We start from the raw sequence: 24,847 nt of genomic DNA, 5'->3' as shown, positions 1-24,847 counted from the left end.
GATGTTATTTGCACCATTAGAGGTGGACAGGAAAGGATGAAGGGTGGAGAGAAACCCCGCATTGGCATTAACCTACTCTTAACGAAAGGTGCCAAGGGGTCCGCAGTTTAACGTTCCATCCGACTGACAACATACTCACTCAAAGTGCCCTCTATAAAGCACAACACCTCAAGTAGGGATCGGGATACCACCAAAAAATATATACCGTCGCCGGGTTTCAAACCCGGGCCCTCTGGGTGGGAAGCAAGTACGTCAGCCACCGCACCATCTCAATCCCCCATATTTCTTATTATTGCATAGTTTGCCACTTCTACAGAAATTTGTTTTTCATAAGTACAGAGGAATGCCACTGCAATCCTGATACAAGTACAATTCACCACAGCCATGGATCATGAAAACAACTATGATTGAGGAAAAATACCTCAATATCGTGGAAGAAATAATTACATTATTGTTTTTAAAAAATATCAGATGCATCAATGCACTTAGGGAATACTGAAATGAAAATGAAAGCACTAGCACAGTTGACTCAATAAAGACTACCTTTCTTGGTGTGATAATGAAAGAGAACCTCACAGTTGCCCAAGAAGCAGAATGATCCACATGGGCTATTTCACTCAAAGCAAGATTATCAGAAAGAAAGAACAACTGGAAAGCCTGCATTGAAAACATTCATCACATCACATGTTATGTGATTAGGCACTTAAACTCACAGAAGGACGAGCATCCTTCCAAAACATAGGAAAAATATTAAATGACAAACTTGCAAAGTCAATTTGCGAAGTGATTCAATCGACAGATAAAAAAGCAATATTTTACTGGCCAGACACAGAACTGCAATATATGACATTTTGAATTGCAATTCCTGTTATACCAGCCTTTCAAAATTATAAGGTTTTACAGAAAGAAAAAAAATTGAAAATCCAAGGAATTGCAACAGATGTCATAACAATAACTTTTGATACAGTCATCTGCTAATGCACATTACAATGCAATTATTTCAAAGTGTAAAAATTATTTGCCTTGACCGGGATCTTGGTTTGAATTCCAGTCAAGTGGAATGATTTTTAAACGTCGAAATTGCAACAAACATTTGTAACATTACAAGTAGATAATACTTGTAATACTATATCTTGTATAAAAATACTCATGAACCATACGTATTATGCCTAGTAAAATAGTAACTTCTTTGAAGATGATTAACCTTTGGTTTACTATTACAAATTGATAGTTAAATATCCATCCATTTACCAGATCTATCGATATTAACTGAGAACCAAGGTCTTTTAATGAACCAGCATCTGAAACAGAGGGAAAGTGGAACCAATCCCTTATTTATTGTTTTCACCCCAATAAAATACTAAACAAGTGAAAATAGCACTTCAATGGATTCATACGAAGCATCCACCTCACAGCTCTCCCGCAAGTGACTCACGTGTGATGGCGTGGGCAGCGTGGAGTTATTGGCGGGAGGTGATGTGCGTAGCGTGGTGGGTGGTCGTGCCCTCAGGAGCAGCAGGGCAGCTGATGCAGAGCTATCAACGGATGCACGGCTGCCCGTTGTGGCGAGCCCTGAGTCGACTGGTGAGTGCGGCGAGGGGGGCGGAAGGGGGGACAGTGGGGGGGGTGGGGGTCCCGAGGGGGGCCCATGGAACACCAGTGGCTGGTGGTGATGATGATGATGGCCACTCCTCCTATGAGGGGGAAATGAGAACACAGAAGAATATGAGAAGAGAAAGTCAAAAGATTCTCCATAGCTTCCCTCATGGTGCATTCAGCAAATGACGTCTGCACAACTGGCAATACATTTATGAAACACTTTGCTACAACTGCAATTTATTAGTTTCACCCATTAATATTGTTATTTGAAAGTAATAATAAACAAATTTTCTAAAAAATAATTAAAAGGCAAACCATTATATTCTAGATAGTTCAAATTATTAATGATTCTCAGTCATTAATAATAACATTGTATGATAGCTAAAAATAGATGTGCACACTAAGATCACAGAATAATCAAGCTTCAGCATCTCCACCAATCAATATAGTGCCTACAGGAAATCAATATACATAATTTGATTCTTGAAATTTGTTTCTTCATGTATTACTGTAAAATTGAATTTTCCAAATCACAGATGAACACTTAAAAATGTATTACAGAAAATAACAGCACTAAAAAACAATGCACACTTGCTTCAATTTATTTAAGTGAGATTTATTTAAGTGAGTATTGTCAACATTACCATTGAAATAAATTTTTGCACATACACAGTAAACTCCGGATCATCCATTTTGCGGATAATTCATACTACTCTCTTCCGAGGGCCTTGATATTTTAATTAAATTACAATCGTAAAGACAATTAAATACTTTGAAACTTTAATATACTTTCATTAAAATTTAAGTTCAAAATACCTGGGTTTTCTTAAAAGTATTTAATTTCATGAAATCAAAAGTTGTCAATAGTATTTACTGTTTTCATTTAAATATTTCTGTACTAACTGTGCTTTCAGATTATCATTTCACTTGCATTCATTAGCCCTGAGAATTCCATATTCTCCTTTAAGGCAAGTAAATAGCTTTATGGAATGAAGAACACAATGTATTTTGCCACTGCCCTTTATTTTGGTACAACTAGTTTCAACACTTAGGCATCACCATGAGGTAAGAACTACTCAAGTTGCAGTAAATTGATATACCATTCTTGTGGGGGAAGGTTTGGGTAAGAGAGGGGGAGAGTGAAATAAGTTAAGAGCCTCACCCACTCCTTCCCCCACAAGAATGGTATATCAATCGACTGCAACTTGAGTAATTTGTACCTCATGATGACACTTAAAGTCTTGAAACTACTAGTGCCAAAATAAAGAACAGTGGAAAAATACATTGTGTTCTTCATTCCATGAACTTCCACAAAGTTGAACCACAAACCATAGAATACATAGCCTTACTTTGCAACAAATAAGTCATGAACTATCATCACTGCATTATTTTAATCAGTATAATATGGCAAATATGAATCCATATCAACAATCTTTGGTCAGTATTCTAATGCTATCTTAGTCATTTGTTTTCTCCCAGCTGCGTGAGTGGTTTAGCTATTTGAGGAAAATATGTTCTGCTACTCACTAGATGATACTTTCGTGTTATTGTAAAGCTGTAATTTCACCCTCATAAAAATGGCTAAAGAATGGAAAGTATTGTACTTTCCATTACTAATTAACGAAAATTATTCACAAGAAATGAAAAAGGAGAGTAACCATATATAGCCATTCATATCATGAATATATTTCCTGTGTATTTTGATTATCTGTGCTTAATCATGCATCCATTAACACGAATAATCAAGAGTTTACTGTACATATGCTATATTCATCACATGCATACCAAATTTTAGAAAAACCATGTACTTATTGTATGTAGTACGACTTTCCTTAAAATAATTCCAAGATACTGCAGGAGGTGCCACAACAGTAACTTTTAACGGAGTTATCTGCTAATATGCATTTCAATGCAACAATTTCAGAGTGCAAAAATCATTCGCCTACTGCTTCTAATCTAATGTGTGAGCCATACTGCATGAGTTATGCAACTATGAATTAGTAAGCAATACGAGTGAAGCAGTCACAATCTGTTAATAGCAGGGTCCACAAACACATTGGAACCCAACAATACCGCCTGAGATAAAAGAAAAGGGTTACCGCCCCCTTGTCAAGAGCACAAATGAATTGAGCATTCATTTCAGTTCTTGACAAATGTTTCGAAGTACATGCAACTTAGAGTCGACAAACCAGAGTGGCCCTGATTGAGATCACTATGATGGGGATTGCCAACACTCCTGACTGCGGGTGTTAGCGGGCACCCACCTGTGGGGGAGGGGTGTCCCATGCCTGCCACCGCTCTCGTCATCGTCTTCGGTGCCCCCTCCTTGCATCCCCCCTTCATCCGCACTGCCCTCTGAAGCCACCCCATCTCCACCACGGCGACGATGGCACTGGGGCTGCCTCCTCTGCTGAGGGGGCGTCGCTTCCACTGACCTCGGCTGGCTCCCCCCACTCACACAGAGCGACACGTACTTCTCGTGCATCGAGTCCTCGTCTTCCGTCGCCCACTGTGCCCTTCGCCCATTGGCTGACCTCTCTTCCACGGTGTGGTGTCGGCACATGCCACTGCGGCGCTGCATGAAGCTGTGGCTCCGACAGAGCGCCTGCGCCTCGTGCCCACTGCTCGGGTCCCCTAGATGAACAAAAGAGCAGAGCAGCCATGCACGGTGGCCACCTACAGTCAACCAACCATACTACGGCCAGATTGGAAAACCAAATTCACAAGAGCCCAAATTCACCAGAGCATTTGCAAGAAGTGCAACTATAGCAGTGGATGATATGCAAACATGTTTGCATATCATGCGCTCTCCCCAGACACAATCCCTTATGAAGTAAGTTCGTACAAAATGTCACCATGGTATCATTCATTTATACTGGGTGTATTCCGATCAGATCGTCAGTCTGTTCTGGATACCAATGTGCACAGCACAGACTGATGATCATCATGCTGCAAATGCTTTCGGCTGGCACTGATGATTTCATACTTCAAAGCATTATTGATACTTGTTTTATGTTTGTACATATATATCTTCCAGTTAAAAGTTTGATAACCGATATTACATACCCCAATGTTTTTGAAAATATTAACCTTGGTAACTTTCACTGTTTTTATTTCTAATATGACATTGAAATCACTAAGCTACTTAGCATACCTTTCATAGTAATACAATATTCTTCCCTAATTCTCGAAAGATAACCATTGAAAGAGGAGGGCAAGAAACTCTGCTGCGACATAAGTTTTTTCAAGATTTGCAAAACTACTCTGAATGGAAAAATTAGGACAGCTCCAATGACCTCATTATATTCTTAAAATGTACAAATTGTAATACGGGGTCACATTCCTGTCTTAATTGTCAAACACTTCCATCATCCAAAATTTGGTTTTAAAAATAAAAATTTGACGATGGTGCATGCTTTCTTCTTTTAGTGACTTCCCTTCCCAAATCTTCCTCCACTTAAACAAATTCCTCAAATTATTTTTCTGTTTTTCCATCATCAAAGTAAAATTCCCAATATTTACTACCATCATAAGAAATTTTTCCACCAATGGAGATTGAGATACTTCTATTTAATTGCTGACAACTGCAGAATGATTAAAAATGTTCACTTTTAAAAGTTTCACCACCAAATATTTAAAAGTTTCAACACACACAGGATAAGAGCCTCACTCTGCCAACATGCAAAGGGAAAAGATAGCAAATCAGTGAGTAGGAGATCGTCCAGAGGGAGAGAGAAACGCAGAGAACAGGAGTGACCTACCTGTGTCCAGGCTCCTCTGCCTCGAGGGGACCTTGTCGAACGGCACGTTGTGGTGATCCGAGGTCGAATGGCAGGTCCGGCGAGATGCCAGGGGTGTGGTGGATCTCTGGCCAGAAGAATGATGGGTCAGCGTGGGCTGTGACAATGAGGAGCAGGTGGGAGGTCACAAGGGTTCCCGGCAGGGGGGCAGGAAGAGAGGAGAGGCCCTCTCCCTGCCCCCATGCCCAGAGGGCAAAGGGAGATGGGCAGTTAACCTGAGGAGTGCTTTGGGTGAGTCCCTAGACCCACAATTCCCAGGAAGAAATGCAAGAGAAGATGTGATGGTGACAGTGAGTGCAGAACTTTTAAGCAAGGGTGCAAACTGAAAGCAATATTCTTCTCACCACCAGATGCCACTCGTTCTCATGTGCCTGGCTGACGTGAGAATGTAGAGAATTGGGCATGCAAACTCTGTACGTCAGTCACCAGAGGAGGGTCCAGAGTGCACTCATCTTGGTAGCCTGCCCAAAAGGGAGTCCCATTTGGAGAGGGCAAGAGGAGCACAATGGCTGGGAGGCATCAAGAGCACATGGCATCTTGGCCATTCATTCCAAGCAATCAAAATGCATGGCGCACATGAAGGTGGCAAGGCAAGACCAGAGCTGCCTTTTGAATGCACCAGAGTCTTGTAAAGATCTGACAGCTGCAGGGAACCAGATGAACTGCCTTTTGAGGTTTATGCTATGTAAGCCACTCCAGTGGATCCTCGTTTGCACTGACACACAAAGAATCTTGGAAAACATTTTGCTTAGATAATGAATTAAAATGCACATCGGCAAAATGGTTTCAAACCTAAAATTTCCACATACCTTCAAATATAGAAAAGTTAGTTCAGAAACATAGAAACAAAGCATGCACACATGCTGACACTAAATATATAACACAAAATGAAAACAAATCCTCCAGAGTGAACTAATCTAATGAAATGCCAAGAAAATCAGCCTCAAATTCAACAGGAGAATAAAATCAACAAAAGAATAAAAGAATATAATGAAAGTATTTTAACATGATTGGAGCTCCATATAATATAAATAATTCATTTATATCCTGTGTTTTGGTGTTCCCCATGGCCTCTGATATGAGTGAAAACTATGTTACCACCCACGACACCCTTCCCCATTTACTTCTCGTGGGTAAATGTGCAACTATGATCCTTCACTTTTGTCAATATCAGTATAATAAACATTTAATTCTAACATTTCTGAGTCTCTAACAGAAAGGGGTCTTCATTTGAATGGCAACGATTTACCATGTCATGATCCAAAATAAATACATGAAGGATTATGGGAATGAATGTGAAAAGAACTTATCAGTATATAATGCCATCTGGTCACAAGTAGCACAATGATGAAAGTGACAGTGAAAATCACCTCAGGAGGATATTCAGAAATAAGTAACATCCAAAGAGAGTCACAAGCAGGAAAGTGCTAAACACCCATCCTCAGCAGTTCCAATTCCCAATACATGTACACCCAAAGATAAATGGGGATATAACATATACCTCTATTCCAGTTTTACCATTTCCAAGTCGAAATTCCTGACCCACATCCTTAAAATACTTTAAACTACCTATGTACTTGCCAAAAATGATTTTTATGATATCATATTGATGGAAATCAATATCAATAACTAGGATATGCTTCTAAACAATATTTTTCCAGGTACAGGAATATACTTATGGAGAGTATTAACACTGGGTATTATGAAATTTTAAGTACATCTAGTGCCTGATGCATTTTGGGAGAGCTCAAAAAAACCAAGCATTTACCTGATTTAACCTTGTCTGGTCATTGCCCCCAGCTTAATGTTTCTAATGAAACATAGTTAATTCTCATATTACCCAAAAGATATCTTTAAGTGAATGACCACCAATAAATGTGTTATTGGGTTCAATTTATAATGTCTTTGCACTATGATCATAATGGATGATATGGAGTAGTGCTTTATAGTATTTAATCATGGAGTAGTGCTTTATAGTATGGTTGACTGTATTATTATCATAATATATGTGAGTTTAGTGTATGTAAAAATAGATTTCCAGACCTTTGGTAATAAAACACAACAGAATTTGCATCAATTCATTAGTTAAAACGACCACAGAGCAATAATGATGTTGGGGGGTAAGTCAAACGATGCAATGATTTTTTTCTCCATAATACATGCAGCATGATTTTTTTAAATTTTTGGCTTAAAATATTCCTTTCATAATGAGAGTAGTTCCTCACTTTCAGTACAATAAGTATTTCTCTCAAAATTGTAAAAAGTGCATTTATTAGCACTTTGCACCATTTGCGTACAAGGAAAAACAACAATGATATTTGAACACATTTTAAACCAAAGTGATTGATTCAATTTATCTCATTAATATCATAAGAAAATGTAATATAATGCTTTGGTTTCAATTTGATCAGTCAAAATAAATTTGTAAAGACAATATAATAAGCTGCAATAATTACAGCATTATTGGTGATTCCTTCTCTCTGCTCCAGAAAATGTAACAGGAGATCCATATTGTCTGACAAAATTGAAATGTTCCCAGTTAATTTTTTAATTAACCGAGTTCTTAACAAAGTCTTATGTATGTGTTACTTATGAATGCAAACATTGTCCCAAGGATGCCTAAAATTTTCCTTATATGTAATATGTTTTAAGATATCATAAAGTAAGGAGACCAAAGTAAGAAGTCTGCTGACACTGAGATGGTAGAACCTAATATAATTTATTCCAGTTAAATTATCGTATTTATTTTCTCTAGACTTAGTACGGATAAAATTATTGTTTTTGCAAAAATCCTTAGGCTTGCTGATGATATGAAGGCACCTTTTATGATACCTTTATTTTTCTCAGTTTAATTAACTTTTTTTAGTTTCTCCACACTTAGTTTTGAAGAGATTGCCGTTTCCATGAAAACAATGACATTAAGACTTTAATCGTCAAGTGTATTTTGATTATTTTCTTCCGATTATATCTGTCCATATCCACAATCATGTGTCACTGGAATACTTGAATTCAAACTATTCGCTGAAATTCCAAAATTTTATCAACCAGGTATTTCCATTAACCAGTAGATGACATTTTGGACTTCGGTCAACTCAAGCATCCAGGATTGATGATTCGCTGACATCCAAATGCCTTTCTAATACTTAATTTTTCATTTATATCCATAAAATTTGTAGTAACATTAATTTAGAAAATGGGGATACAACTTGATGGTTCTTCAACTGATATAAGTTGAGGTTTTCTCCTACACTTGGGAAATTTTAGAGCAGTCAGTCAAGGATGATGAGGGAGGTGTCAAACCAAGAGTGAAGGGAGGGAAGATGCATCTATTGCTCGGGAGAGGAATATGGGGGGGAGGGGTGCAGTATGATGCATGGAGAGCAGAAAAAAAGAGTGATTCCCAACTCCACCAATGCACAGTGAAAGTGACCAAAATCATTCAGAGTGCAACAGCTCAAATATTTACCCCACAATGGATTGCTACCTCATAAATTGCAAATCAACTATCCCACATGAATGAGCCTGTGTACTGACTCCTATTTAAAGGCAATAATGGGAATAAAAGATCATTGCCCAAGGATGGAAAAGGTACGGAACACAAGCAGGAAAGGAACCTTAAAAGTGGGCACGTGTGAGCACACCAAACATCCTGATGCACTGATGTCACACGACAAGAAATTCCCCTTCCCGGACTATTGTGACCATAATGCATCATGTGCTGAGTATTGCCACATAACCCACAATGGAGAAGTAAAAAGGTCAGCTTAAAATGGCTACTAAGAACCTTCAGGGACTAAGATCAATTAGGAATACACACATCTACAACTTGAGAAAGTTTAAACTACTAACTAAATTCAAGTCAAAATTGTCTTCACTCTACATTGAAGCAACTCAGACTAACCAGCCTTGAGGCCATGCACAGCAAATAGGTGAAGAGAAGGTTAATCACTTCCACGTGTGTATAAATGGCAGGAGCAAGGTAATGATGGAAACTTAATTACTCAAAGGATGGTCGGGAAACAATATGTATATTAAATTTGAACACCCACCAAACACTTTACTTTTGTCTTTAATCCATTACAGAAATACAGATGTTTATGTATTGTTTTAACAAAAGAGTTATATTCACAGATTAAACTGTTTATATAGTTGGAGAAGAATAATGATTAGGTTGCTGAGGTACTACGAAGAAGATGTGCTTGTACTGCACACATAATCAACTCAACGTACCTGTATGCAACTAAGCTAACAGAATGGAGGTAAAGAGCTAATTAAGGAAAGGTTTTAACCAAATTAAATCATTAAAATAAAATAATAAAAACGGAAAATGACAGTTGATAGGGAAGATGTTGGGGTACATTTTGAGCAATAATTTTATAATGATATGGTCCAGTCAAACATGAGAGATGGTATTGTCTGGAATGGGAGCATTGCTGTGTAACCATGTAAAGTTGAGTTGCCATGATACCATATTTTCATGATAAAATAATTATAACATTCATATAAGAATTACAATTAACATTGCAAAAGGCTGAAAAGCCTTCCAACTAAAATCTAAATATATACTTTAGTAACAACAGGTGTAAACAATTATGTGTGCTTTGGAATATATTATATCTGCGCATGTGCTCACGCCCATACAGTATTACTTAACGCTATATACATTGTCCAACAGAGTATACTGTACAAAGGGCATTCATCTTCATCCTGAACAACCTCATTCTCCAATACATTCAACCAGTGTGGAAGGAGATGCACATTCATATGTGCGTAAAGGTTCAAAGTCAGGCATCTTCACAGATTTCTATACCAAGAAGCTACGTATTTGTAGTATGTGTAATCTATCTAAAGGATGGACTACTGAAGATCGTTTGACAACATTTCACATAAGATACCATATACCATGCTGAAATCTGCATAGGTTCATCACAGGCATAATATCGTGCACCAAAATTCCTGTTGCCCATCTGGAAAAAAGTGTTAGGTCCTCTCATTTGGCAGGCAGACTCTTTCAAAACAGTTAGTAAATGTCAACATGACATTTCTCAAGTAGTGTCGTGAACACCCTCCAGTTCCATGATTCCATTCTCCCATTGTTGCTTGAATTTGAGCTGTGAAAGGGAGTAAATGTACCATGTGCTGTCAAACAGGAAACATAGGGCATCCATCTATTTTACATACATGACCTTTAACTGTATGCTTCCGGCATAAAAAAAATCCATGTTCCTCTGAACAGCTAAGCATGGACAGAACAAATATTCACTTCATGAATGGAAGGTTAATGAGAAACAATTAAGACCAGAAACTCAATTGACGGAGACATCACCCACCATCCCCACCATGATGATGATGCATGCAAGTGTCTTGGTATTCCTGGCATGGAATGCAGGAGGTGAAGGCGGCGCGGGAAAATCTGACAAATTCTCAGATTCATCTGCACTTCTGAACTGTCTGAGAGAACCAAGGTCAATGCCAAATGTAAATTTGAGATTCTAAGAACACTACACACTTTTTTCCACATTAAATGCAACATCAAAGAGCTGCAAACAGTCAACAGGAGGACAAGAAAAATGATGACCATTTATTAAAACTGTTTGCCACCATAAAGTCTCTCCAGACAAATCTAGTCGATAGAGCGCGAGGTAGAGCAGCTCTGGAAACTTCATGTCGCTAGTTCCAGAGTAAATGCCTGTGGATTAGGATGGACTCTCTTTTATATTTCTATCTTGGAACTCATTTTGGTGATTTTTGACATAACTTGGCCTGAACTCAACATCTTTGCCGCTTTATGTACCTTAAGAAACGAGATGTGGCAATTAAATAACCAGACTGGTGCTGCTACCCACAAACAGCGAGCGCGCTGCAGCAGGTTTGAGCATGTCTGTAGCAAAATCCTTCTGCTCGTGTCTCGTTGAAAAATGCAACGAGTTCAGACATAGCAATGAGTTAACCAAGTTTCTTGTGAAACTGGGGAAAACTGCTATCAAAGGTAATGTTAAAGTAAGTGTATGGAAGTGAACGTTGGAGGCACGTGAAACAACTGAAGACAATCCATGTCCTGGACGACCCTCAACATCAAAAACAGACAATAACATCCAGAAAATTGGTAAGTTCATCCGCGAAAATCGTCATCTCAGTGTCCAAGTCTTGCTGAAATCTCAGGAATTAACAAAGAAAGTGTAACTCAGATCATGAATCATTCAACGTGCACAAAGTTTGCACAAAAATGTTTCCAAAACTTCTCACTCCATAGCAAAAGGAATGGAAAATGAACATTTATGCTGAATTTACTCTAAAAACATTGATATGGATCCAGAATTGTTAGAGTGATTACTTGGGATGAATCATGATTTTTTACCAATGATCCTGAAACAAAGAAGTGCTCATCGATGCAATGGAAGAGCCCAAGCTGACCACAACAAAAAAAAGAGTAAATGATCAAATCAAAATTCAAAGCCGTGATGATTGTTTTTTGACAAGTGGGGAATTACCTGCATTCACTGGAACCCTAAAGGTCAATTACGTCGAGGTGGTGACTGCCCTTCATGAAGGAGTGAGGAGACGAACACCCGATTTGTGGAAGAGCAATTCCTAGGTACTTCATCAAGACAATGCCATGCCAGCCCATTCCACCTTCTCTGTGAAGGCACTCTTTGCAAAATACAGTATCACCGTGCTGGACCACCCACCAAACTTGCCTGTCCTGACCCCCGGTGACTTTTTTATTTCCAAATCGGAGCTTAAGGGGGACAAGATTTGTCAGTGTGAAAGCGGTGAAAGCAAAATCGATGGGGGTTTTCAACAAGCTGACAGAACCAGACTTCCAGCACTGCTTCAAACAATGGAAAATTTGTATGGAGCATTGCAGGGATGTGCAAGGAGAGTACATTGAAGGCGATAAACTTTCCAATTTAATTGGTGATCAAGAATATGTTTTGTATCACCAGTTCCGTTATTTAATTGCCACACCCCATTATTATATATTAACATGCAGGCACAGGTAGGGCCTATTTCAATACGGTAAATGCATTAATAAATATTATGCAAAGAAACTATGCTGTGCTGCATAAGTTTTGATCAAATCCCTCTATGCTTGCCCCCAAACAAATATGCAACGGCATGTTCAAAATTTGGGTCAAATTGGCTGATTTTTTCACAAAAATAATGACAAAATTGATTCCCAAAATTTTTGAAAATATTCAAAGAGGATACAGATTTTTTTAAAGGTGATACAAAGCAAAACAGGTACTCATTATCAGTGTGGGACTCCCCATATTATAATGCAGTGACTTAAAAACAACTAGGCTTCACTAATGATTCTGATATTGACTAATGTGAGACATACTGCCCCAAACTTTTAAAAATTCCATTCACCTTGGTAGATTGATTTTTAACTTACTGGTCAAGGGGCACAAGCCTTTGTGTAACATTTCACACACTCAATGCAAGTAACAGCCACAGCTCTGCAGGGTTTTTATATATCTGCTGGCAGTAGTGTAGCACACACAGATTACAATCACAAATGTATCAGGAGTAAAAGGAAGTAGTTGTGTAAATTAATGGTTTTTGGCGTACCTTTATGGAACCAATTCATTATAAATATATAGTTGTGTAAATATTTATAGTTGTGTAAAGATCAAACAAGAGAAATAATATGAGAATTTGAACTCTGGATGCTTTTCCACTAACTTCAACATCCCTCAATAACTCAAGAGCTCAACTTAATCACATTTAACAAGGCAACATCAAATAAATTTGTAGTTTGTAAGATATGTACTGTTTCATTCACATATATTTTGTAATGCATTGTTTTGGACTCCCATTGATGAACTTTTCATCAATCAATGAAGAATCTAAAAATACTTTGCTAGTTCCACTTAATAAGGATTTATGCATTACCACAGCCCACTTTCAAATGACTTCATCAATGTATTCTTTCTTTATTCAGTACCCAAAATGAATCAAGTGACCAGATTTCCCTGATGCATATTAAGAAGACATTTTTCCCAAAAGATCACCTTTCTAATTTTACTACACTGTTTGTAGAGGCCAGAATCGAACTTGTCAATGGCCATCATTTTACCTTGAGATTTATGAACACCTGACAGACGATTGACTCTAAATTTGAAGAAGCCCATGGTATTCACAGCATTAATTAAGTGCCCTCCATATGCATTCACAGCAAACTGAACTCTGATACAAGGGATCATTCGCAGAAAGCACGGAGCATACAGATGAGGTGACTTTGCTGAAGTGACACATTGAATGGAGTGCAGATGAACCAACACAACTGGGGATCGAGGGAAGCATGGAAGGAGGGGGAGGGGGATGCCTCCCGTCGCCAAGTCAGCTGCTACGGAGATGGCAGCACTCTCTCTCTCTCACCTCGCCATTGGCACGTTCCTCCATGCTGCGGCTCGTGCCATGGTGCTGGGACGAACGGTGATGGTGGTGGTGGCCACTGCCATGGTGCCTGTGGTGTCCGTGGTGACTGTGGTGCCCGTGGTGGTGGTGGTGGTGTCCGTGGTGATGTCTCCGTGGTGTGGCCGATGATCTCCTCGGGGAGCCACAAGGGGACGTCTGCGTCTGAGAGCTGACTGTGCGTGTGGATGAGGAGGGGGTGGGGGGGTCCTCTTCCTCTTCGTCCTCCTCCTCCTCATCATCCTCATCCTCCTCCTCTCGCTCCCTCCCCCCAACCTCCCTGCCCTCCAACGCAATGCCTCCGCCACCCCCTCCTTCATGCCTGCCCCTCCGACGGCCACGCCGCCTCCTCTGCCCCCCCATGCCCACCTCGTCCTCCTGCCCACTTGACACCACCCTCCTCCCATCTCCTTCCTCCCCCTCCTCTTCCTCGCACACCACTTCTGTATTCTGCTTGAGCGTCTGAAAATCAGTACATTAGCGCATAACACACTACACACATGCACACACACACACACACGTCCTCTCACACACACACATGTACACACACACATGTACACACACACATGTACACACACACACACACTTGTATAAAAATGCACACCTAACAATGAATGCAAAAGAAATGCACCAGTCACCCTCCCACCCGCCTCCAAGCTTTAACTGGCTCTCGTAGCAGGGCACTGCTCTTCCTCTTATCTTCCAAGGACTGCCCATTTTCAACTAAGAAATCTTGAAAAGCTAAGGGAGCTAACTTATGAAACACAGTTTCTGGTGGTAAACATTGAAAGCCTATAGGTTGGACAATAGGTAGAATGAAAATTGTACTTATCCACAGTGTTAAAAACAAAATTTGAAATTGCAAACTTGAGCTGTCTGAAATGCCCTGTTCAATAAAGTATTCAACACTGTTCAAAACTACAGCTCTCACTTTACTCAGAACCCCACGTTGTCATTTGACACATAGAACTTTGAAAGTTTACTCATTTGCAGAATTATCAATATTACTTTCTATTTCACGAATAAAGTAATCTTCATTTGATACAAATATAAGTGAAGAATCATTTACGTCTATAATTTAAAATTTAACAAGGTTCAAAAAGAAAAGCGGCAGTAGAAATTCCATTCTGACAGATTAACATCATTCCTTCATCATATGTGCCAATGAAGACGCATACTTGAATGACTAATGAATTTCCATAAACCAGCAACTTTGTGCATAAGTTTAACTACTTCACCTTCCACCCATAACATTTAACACACAGATTTTATGCATAATTCTTTGTTTCTTTGTAGACATCCATAAAAATATGGCAACTATGAAATAACATTAAACTTGAATCTGGTTCCATGAATGTCATAGCCATATATATTGCGTTAGGTGATCCCATTTGACATATAAATGACCGTAACTTCAAGTCCCTTAATATTTCAGATGTCATTTTCAATATTTACTGTCCAATTTATTGCACACAATTCCTGAGCCGTTATACCTCCTTCAACAAAAGACATTCCTGCCTATCTGTTCACATTCTTGTGGTTTATAAATTCTCATTAACAGCAGTAGTAGGAGTTCAAGATGCCCACACTTGGCCTGCCATGAAATATCGTTTCAATTTAAAATTTTGTACCACTTTCAAAAAATGACTCACATTCTCTTCTTACAATACCAAACAGAGGAGACAAATTCAAAATTTTCTAAACATAAGTGCATGTCACCAAAAGACTGTAGGGTTGCTTTGCAAAATGATGAATTCATCACAGGCAGACCAAATGCTTCATATAAAATTGTGCAATACAGTAATTAGCAAAAATACAACCACGGCCAAATAAAATCTACAAAACGGCTTAATCGGCTACTGCTGCCAATGCGTCAACTTGAATCATTTCTCTCCCATGCGCACAGAGAAGATGGCTTCAAGTCTCAAGCGATTATGCCTACGCAACGTGCCACAAGCAAGGGCACAGCATATGCCATCGGCCACAAGGTGCATTCCCATGCCTCCGCTCATGCCCCTCACGACACAACACTCCCCCACTCCTGGGACCTTCATGCACCATGGTGCACTCCTCTTTCACCACCACGGGAGATGACCACCTCCTCACCAAGTGCACATCACCAAATGATCCATTGATCCTGACTTCTACTCTTTCCTTTGTGAAAGCTTGCCCTTTTGTGGTGCATCGCCAAATCAAATTTCAGTCAGAAAATGTCTTTCAGACCTTGAGCCTTCTCATTTTGCTGCAGTTCTATCATCTGACTAGCTTCACAAAGACTTCATTGTCTTCCAGGACAAAATTTTTCTTCACTTTCACCCAAATTGGTGCATGATGATAAGTATCTTTGAAATTGGATTTAAACTCAACTGGATTCCACCTTTCAATGAAGTTACAAAACGTAGCACCATACTTCAGCTGAGCCCATGTTTTGCAGTGGCCCAAGGGTCATGATGGCAATTGGCTCTGTTTTTCTCATTTGCATTCATTCATTTTTGACAAAATCACAAGATGTTCCCACCACGTTTAATGCCAACTGCATCATTATTCTCCTTCATTAATAACTTCCATATAATGGCCATTCATTCATAAGTGCAATAAAATTACCATTTTCCACTAAAAATGCATTAATCAGGGGGCAGGCATAACAAACTATTGCCAATTATATAGGTATTTATTTGTTTTGAAATAGTAAGACAAATGAGAAATTTTTATTACTATAAACCTCATCCTGATATAACAACTGCAAATGAAATATTTTAAATGAACATAATTTTATGCCTTGAAATAGTATACATAAAATTCTAGGAAGAACTGTCCCAGTATATGTAATGATGAAGCCAAGACTTGAAGAGAGAGAGCAAATTGGAGTACAAGCTACTATATTGAAAGTAATCCCGGAGGCTAAGTAAATATGAAGTACTAAGTAATAATGAAGAAATCCCTCAGGCCAAATGAAGTAATCCCTGAGGCTAACTACACTCACTGTGGCATTTGCTAGGAAACCTTATTAGCTGGAGCAATGCCTGAAGAATTGAAAACTGGGCTTAATCAATCATTTAAGATTATTATTTACATTCCATCTAGTGCACTAAATCCAAGTATGTTTGCAATATTATACCAAAACATGGGAAGTGAACATGGAAAACTGCAGCTGTACACACAAGTTGGGTGATAGCTAGAGGCTTGGTTTTAAATCATATTTATGCTTTTCATTATGTAATCCATGCTTTCCTTTGTAATTAATAACACAAATTAAGAGATTGTTTACAACCATGGATTTCATATTTAGGGATGAAAAATTAAATGCTGTAAATTATACTTTTTCATCACAGATGAAGATATTTTCCTCAAGTGGATCAAATGTTGAAATGAATATTCAACCTTAAATAAGTGTGTAGTAAACTGAAAAAAAATTATTTTAATCTCATTGGAAGAACACACATAGTAAAATGAAAGTAATATACAAATAGCTACATTTACTGCACATCTCAAAAATATTTTGCAATACTGGACTGCAGTAGAGCATTTTCATCGCGTTAATTCAGCAAAAGGCTATGTACAAGGTTTTAGTAACAGCCCCTGTATTTTGCAGAAAGATATTGTTCACAGTTTACTTCTGATAGCTAACCTCTTTTAGTTTAGACAACCAAATACAACAAAAGTAGTAGTAGTATTTAGGGAAGGCGACCGACAGCTGAGGTCATTTGCTCCATAAGGGATGAACAGGAAAGGATCAAGTGCGGAGATAAACCCAGCATCGGCATTAGCCTACTCTTTACGACAGGTGCCAAGGGGTCTGCAGCTTAACGTTCCATGCGACGGACGGCGTACTCGCTCAAAGTGCCCTCCACAAAGCACCTCAAGTAGGTATCGAGATACCACTGAAAAATATTCAACACCGCTAGGATTTGAACCTGGACCCTCTGGGTGGGAAGCCATTACGATAGCCACCGCACCGTCTTGATCCCCCCAATACAACAAAGATTGGGAAAATGCTTAATGACATCATTCTAGCGATTGATTATATGGTGTATGCTCACTTTACTCATCTCAGCAATCTTAAGTAATACATACATCAGTTGAGTGAATAAACACTCCAGCCTTCCACTACGCAAATTGATGTTGTGAATAATTGGTGGCACACATACTCTTACAAATAGTTAGCCAACACACACTCTCAACTACAATGGTTGGTTCTCCTGTACTAGCCATCACAGTCAATAGACCCACAGTCAGCACAGGGGATGGTTATTATAAAACCTCCGTGAATGGCTAAAGATTTTTAGAGATGAAAACATTTAGAATTTATATTTTTTAATATTCATATTTCATGGTATATAGTAAAATAACTTTTGCACTTGTCCACATAATAAGAAGCTTGGAGTGGATTTCGGAACTGGGCAATCTTCGGGGGCAATACATTGACACAGGATATGAACCTATTCATATTTCTGTACTTTCTCTAACTCAAGTCAGCAAAGATACATTAGCCTTACTAAAGGGCATCCCACTGGCTGAATGAAATGTTAAGTGAAACTGAGCATTTAAATTTACTAACAGCCTCATGATTGCATGTGCATGCATTCAACACTTCGATGAAAACCAATGGGGATAAATCAGTTAAGTTTGAATGGCCAAATCTAAGCAACTAAATGCAACATGAGAAAAATAGAGATAATTGCCATGGCATTTCAAGAGTCACTGATACACCTCAAAATTATCCACATTGAATCAGATCAAAGAAAAATATTCACTATGCATTCAATGCCCCAAGAAGCAATTAGTCTCTCCACTTCCATCCAGTAAGATTTGATTCAATGGTTTTTCATGCCACAAGAGGTCATCTCAGTACGAATTTCTGTACATTGGGTGAATGTTACTGGCTGCTGCTGGATGACCAACAAATTCAGAGTACATTAGCGATGCAAGTTTCCCCCAGAGTAGATTGAGATAAAATACAAGGCACATTCTGCCAATCAGTGAAAACATTCTTGTCGATGGCTTCCAAGTTAGAGTTGTGCACTTGGTGGAAAGATGTATTAAAAAGAAATGGCTCATCCTCTTGATTGGCCTTCAATAAACTTTGCCATTTTAACTCCACGTGAGGTACACACTGCCATTTAAACTGCCTTATGAATGATTACTTCAACAGCAAGAGATAGATAGTTCTACCATGGAGCTCATTTGATAGCTAGAGCCAGTGTAAGTAGTTGGAGCACACCAGTGCTTTCAGCATGGATGGCAGCTGCCGTCCCAAACTCTCTCTCTTTCTCATACCGAGACCACACAATGTTCAAATTTTAGAAAGTTGATCATATTCCACATAATATTTACTGCTAAAAAAGGTCATCAGCAACGCAAGGGGATGGACTAAATGACCAAGTAATGACCATTCAATCACTAATCCACAAATCCACTTTGAACTCCCCAGAACGATTAAGGATTTCTTTAGAGCCACCCAAAAAAAGGAGAGAGATAGCATTTACTCCATGATCAAATTACCTGCAATTTGGCCAAAGGGATGATATCACAATTATGAGGTCGGTGCCAAACTGTTTTCTGAGAAGCAGCATTGTAGTAGTAGAACCTTGACGTGTTTTGGTCGAACAGCTCCCACCACTGATTGTTGTCCGTTTTTTTCCTACAAAAGATAAGGTAGTGAACAATAATTTTATCCATACAGAAACGAAAACCAGGAACCCCATTAAAACTGCCTCAAATCAACACAAGCCTTGAGTATAAACACAATAAACCAGTATAGTTAATAAATTTCTTTAGATAGGAGATGGGTCCAATTTTCTATACTAATAACTTTTGATATTTACACCTAAAAATCTAAAATAATAGCAGAGTAAAAATATACAGAAATTTTATTCAAAGCTACAACTCATTAATTTTTGGTATAACTGTTTTGATTATGTGCCAATGCCAATACTTCTCAAATATTGACAACAATGATATCATTAAGATTCAAAATACTACTTCAAACTAACTCTTAATAAACGAATGGGTCTAAGTCAGGAATTATGGCAGTGAATAAAAGTGAAATCCTCTCCACATTACTGCATGGAAGTAAAAGAAGAACAGACCATGAGTAAAATAAGGTTAGGGCTTAGGTTGGGATTTTTTAGGATTCGGTTAAAACCAAAGTCGGGATGGCAGAGTAATTGTTACATCAGTTGGGTCAAAGAGCACCACTCAATTTTGTACGATTATTTTCAATATATTTTTTATGCTTTGTAAGATTTTTTCACGCGATGGACAGAGCAGAATATCTGCATTCATCTATTCAACATTATGTCTACAAATACAGAGTCTGCCTGGCTGCGTAGGTTTTCGCGGCGGTGGTTTGAAGTACTCTGCATTGTGAAACGCGGTGAAACCCGACAATGCAGAGTACTACAGAGTCTACCTTTTTCTAATTTTTTCCTGACTTTAGGATGGCTTGATTGAATTAACCAAGTTGCATTTCACAAGATCTACTCTGTAGAAGCATGTTGGTTGTTTGTGAAACAACTTTTAGCCTATGCAGGAAGTGCATGTTGTTGCAAAGAATAATACGCTCAATAATTTTTTGAGAGGGTGTTCACATTTTGTTCACTAATTTCCTGCTTATTTTTTTATTCATAATTTTATAAATAGAGTTATGTACATTATTTTTCACTCTTCTGGAGCTTAAAACTGCCGGCCTCGGTGGCGGCGGGGTAACGTCCTCGCCTAGCAACCCAAAGGTCGCGGGTTCGATTCCCGCCTAGGTGGATTTCCCTCCATCTAGGGCTTGGTTGTATGTGATTGTCTGCAATATAATGTCTGTAATGTAGGGTTAGGTGGAAGAAGGGACTATTAGTCTCAACCTCGCCCAATTAAGTCGATAAATAAATAAATAAACTTACCGTAATGACTAATTGAATATTTATTCTTGTGTAGGTGTGCAAATTGAGCTTCACACCAACAGTCATTACAGTGGATCCAAAGACTTTTCTTGTCTTATCCATTCCACCTAATGGGTGGAATTCTGGTCTTATCCATTCCACCTAATTGGTGGAATGGATAAGACCAGAATAATAAGTGAGCAATGGATCATGCCGCATGTTTTGAAGACAAAATTCGTTCACTGTGCCCTGATCTGGTAATGAGCACAACCTCCTCCAATGTACTGCTTCTTTGGTGAATGCATAAAACAACTGGAAGTAGCTCTAATTAAATCTTGCTGATGTTATGTTACCAACGAGAATCTAATGGCAGTAGTGGACAAAGAGGAGGGTGGCATGTGCCAGGGGGTCATTGTCTGGAGATTCTCATACGATCACTCAAAAATGCACTTTAAAATTACAATAAAGTCGTTTTTATTTCAAATTAATTTAAAAGAAATGTCGTATCCACGATACTTGTAATTTTCTTATCAATGTCATATAATATGGGGGACGAATTCTTTGATTTTTAAGTTTGATTCACCATGTTATAAAAAAAATCATAGTGTTTAATATATATCATAGTTATCTCAATAGTTTCAGCCTCAACTTTGAGGAAGTTCATTTTAATAAATGAAAAAGAAAAACTTTGTTCCAATCCACCACTTTATTTCAGGTACGACTAGTTTCGACGCTACGGCGTCATCCTCAGGTACCAATTATTATCTCAATAGTTTCAGCCTCAACTTTGTGGAAGTTCATTTTAATAAATGAAAAAGAAAAACTTTGTTCCCATCCACCACTTTATTTCAGGTACGCCGTCGTGTCGAAACTAGTCGTTCCTGAAATAAAGTGGTGGATTGGAACAAAGTTTTTCTTTTTCATTTATATATCATAGTGTTTAATATATGTCGAATGTGTCAACAAATATCAACGAAAATGTCTCCCGTTTTGGGTCAAATTAATCTGCTAATCATAACGAGCATGGATACGATATTTTTTTAAATTAATCTTGAAGGAAAAATATTATATTTCCGTACTTAAAAGTCCACTGGTGAGTCATCGCACAAGGTCATCCAGACCATGAATCCATGGCGCGCACGGAAGGGGCCATGGGAATTATAATGGGCGTACCTTAATTTGAATTGTCCACAGCGTAAAAATTACAATTTCGGCTCTGAAATGCTATTGTGACCACCCTGCCTGCCATGAACTCGCTTTCCCCTCTTCCCAAAACTCACGTTCCCCCTTCCCCCCTTTTGACACCATGATCGGCGTATCCGAAGGAAAAGCTTTCGCGAGAACAGTACGTAGGCCACCCGCATGAGAGGGGAACGAGAGAACGGCGCCCGAGTTATCACAAAGGCGCCCGAACTGGCATTCCGAACTATGCCGAACCAGGCGCGAACTTCACCGAAAGGGAGCCGAATTTTCTCCAATAACAGCCCATGAACAGTCAAACCAAACGTAGGCGGGCCGAGCCCAGCCAGTTAAGCACCTCTGGCACAATGTATAAGTTACGGTAGTATCTAAGAGCCTGCTAAAATATGCGATTTTACTTTCACCTACGGTGCCATTTCTCATCATCTGCCCTTCTCTCATTATTAGCTCCCTTCCCAAACTTGATTAAAGTATAAAAGAGGCAACAGCATACGCCCTCAAGCAGGTCGGGCAGCAATCTCCTATGTCGAGTCCACTAAGGACCTTATCTGCGCGTCCGTAGTGGGAAAAAATAATTGCTTTTCGTAACCTCAAGTCCGTAAGGGTAAAACTTAAATGCAAATCTGCCCGCTTTCCCTTCCTTTGCCGATGACAATTCGAGGGATTAAATAAGAAGTTTACATTTAACAAGTTGGGAGACAGTGCAAATTGTGTTTACTTACACCGTTTGTCTAAAATCGGGAAGTCGACTCAATATGAAGTAGGAGGGTGAGACAAATTAAATCCTTAAAACTAAACTATTTTTATCTCGTAATTTCTTGAATACTAACGGTTCTCACTCATATAATTTTCAAATGCAGCCATCTTGGCGAACAATATAAGTATATCAGCGCTTCGAAAGTTCAAGGATACCTCTAGAAAAAACATACCTTTAACTGATCTATAAGCCTCTGCCGCCGTGTGCCTGACCTGGTCGAGGGGAGTCTGATACAGAAATTACATCGTTTAAGAACTTCTAGTCCAGTACGAAAGAGGCATGTGTGTTCCACCATTCTGAACTTTCATTTGTCGATGAATTTAGATATGTTTCGCCCCCCCTCACCACTGAATTACCGAATAAGAGTTCGCTGTTTCTCTATGGCGCATGTTGAACGTGGAGCGACCATGTTTACACCATTGTTGTGCCGTATTGTTGCCTTCCGGTATCATGCTGCCAGTCGTAGGCCGCTCATCAAACCATGGCTTTCACTGAAGAAAACGAAAATTGGTACTGGCACGATGTTTCAACATTGTAGCGCAGTTTTTGAGGTTTTCATTTGACTCACCCTCGTAGCTGTTTCCACTGAAGTAATGGAAATGTGGACGTAACTGATTGGGTTTAACTGATTCTGGGCCAGACGCATCTCCCATGGCCTAAACGTTTTCAGTCGTCCTATCATTGTTAACCCATGCGCCATGAATTTCCCATTATCAGCATTACTCCGAGAAATCGTAAGTATCCTTTTTAAACTCACTTTAAGCCTGCCGGTCAACATACCGAGCTCATTTTATTTATACCGTACCCGCTGCATCATGACGATTACGTCATAACGGGCTTTAACGTATTTAAAGACAATAATAAAGAAGCTACTTGCAAACTTCACTAGACGAGACGTGTATGAACAAACGCTATCTCCTTAGTTTGCTTTTTTTGAAAGATTGCTCAATCACTATCCAAAGAATAGTGCTTGTCGGTATGTTTTCTTATTGATAATTATGCCCACTAAGTGCTAGCAGAGCACGCATTCGGTAGCTTCATTGCTAGCGTTACAAAAAGATAAAATTTCCTTTGGCGTGAATTGAGAACCAATTGGAATATGAAACATAAGCTCTTACGTTTGCCGATAAAGCGTGTGAGTCCCGTCGGATCCAATGTATACGGATTCGATGTAAGAGAATGGTAGAACGGCCGAGGGTTTGGTGAAATAGAATAAAGAGAGTTCATACCACTTCAGCGAAGAAAGAAATGCCAAGCCCGTTCCTCGTTTTGAAGGATGGTACTGACACGATTACACCGGTAATTCGATCAGTTGAAAATGATTTCTCACTTGATCTAATACCACTAAGGAATTGAAATACTGGCAGATTCGTCTAAAAGAAAGCGCCCTCATCAAACTGAAGCGTTCACGATTGGACTCACATTCAATCCAATAAGATATATTGTCGCACATTGATTGAAATTTTTGCCGCTACACTGACCTGGTGATCCCAAGTATAGCCAAGAATGATTTTTAATTTTACAGACCATGAGGCAGACACAAAATATCGACTCAGTATTAACCGCTGCAGCTGTGGACGAGATTGAAGTTCATGAAATCAGACGGAGTGGTGCGATGCGGATGGCAAAGGCGAAAATCTCCCGTGGAATAAGAATCCTAGCGTTCACAAACACGGCCTGATGGCATTCCTCCCGGGATGAGAAGAATGGCGAACTGAAACTCAGCCAGCCTCCTAACTTGAGCACGGTTTATGATGGGATAACGGAAGCTACGCGCGTGAGCCGTTCGAAAGTTAAAGCGTGTCGGTGCCAGCAATAAAAGGATCGCCTTGCAAGCAGAAGAGCGACTGCATTGGTACCCAAAGGAGCAGATGGATGCCCCGGATATGACTGAGTACCTGATCGCGATTCTTGCTGTTGGATGTTAAGACGAGTTGGATTATTAATATTAAGTTATTACAGTCCCATTGCGTGTTCCACGGCTTAGGTATTTAACAGCACTTGAAATTTGGGGTTGAACATGAGCCTGATGTGTTTTGGTTTTAAATGAGTGTTCATAAGTGACTGACAGCACTTCTAAATTCGCACTAGTTCTGCACCTAAGTTTATAATATAGGTTTAACTCTTCACTTTATATTAAATATATCACACACCCTGACGATGGCTTGCAGGGTATACACAAATAAAAATTAAAAAAT

At 39.1% G+C, this 24,847-nt stretch overlaps 1 protein-coding gene across 1 annotated transcript in view; it reads right to left on the bottom strand.

Moving 5' to 3' along the window:
- Positions 1-24,847, bottom strand: part of RhoGAP93B (MyTH4 and RhoGAP_KIAA1688 domain-containing protein RhoGAP93B) — a 120,531-nt gene that overhangs the window by 36,668 nt on the left and 59,016 nt on the right. The window contains exons 3-8 of the mRNA XM_071587946.1: positions 19,323-19,461; positions 14,097-14,282; positions 13,785-14,036; positions 5,361-5,496; positions 3,864-4,233; positions 1,436-1,694 (exon numbers count right to left, since the gene is read on the bottom strand). Coding sequence (XP_071444047.1) covers positions 1,436-1,694; positions 3,864-4,233; positions 5,361-5,496; positions 13,785-14,036; positions 14,097-14,282; positions 19,323-19,461 — 1,342 coding nt within the window. The remainder of the gene's footprint in view (positions 1-1,435; positions 1,695-3,863; positions 4,234-5,360; positions 5,497-13,784; positions 14,037-14,096; positions 14,283-19,322; positions 19,462-24,847) is intronic.

This window comes from Hetaerina americana, unplaced genomic scaffold (genome assembly GCF_022747635.1).
Source record: "Hetaerina americana unplaced genomic scaffold, ioHetAmer1.1.p SCAF_3, whole genome shotgun sequence".
NCBI classification, from domain to species: Eukaryota; Metazoa; Arthropoda; class Insecta; order Odonata; family Calopterygidae; genus Hetaerina; species Hetaerina americana.
This window is presented reverse-complemented; position numbering and strand designations above follow the sequence as displayed.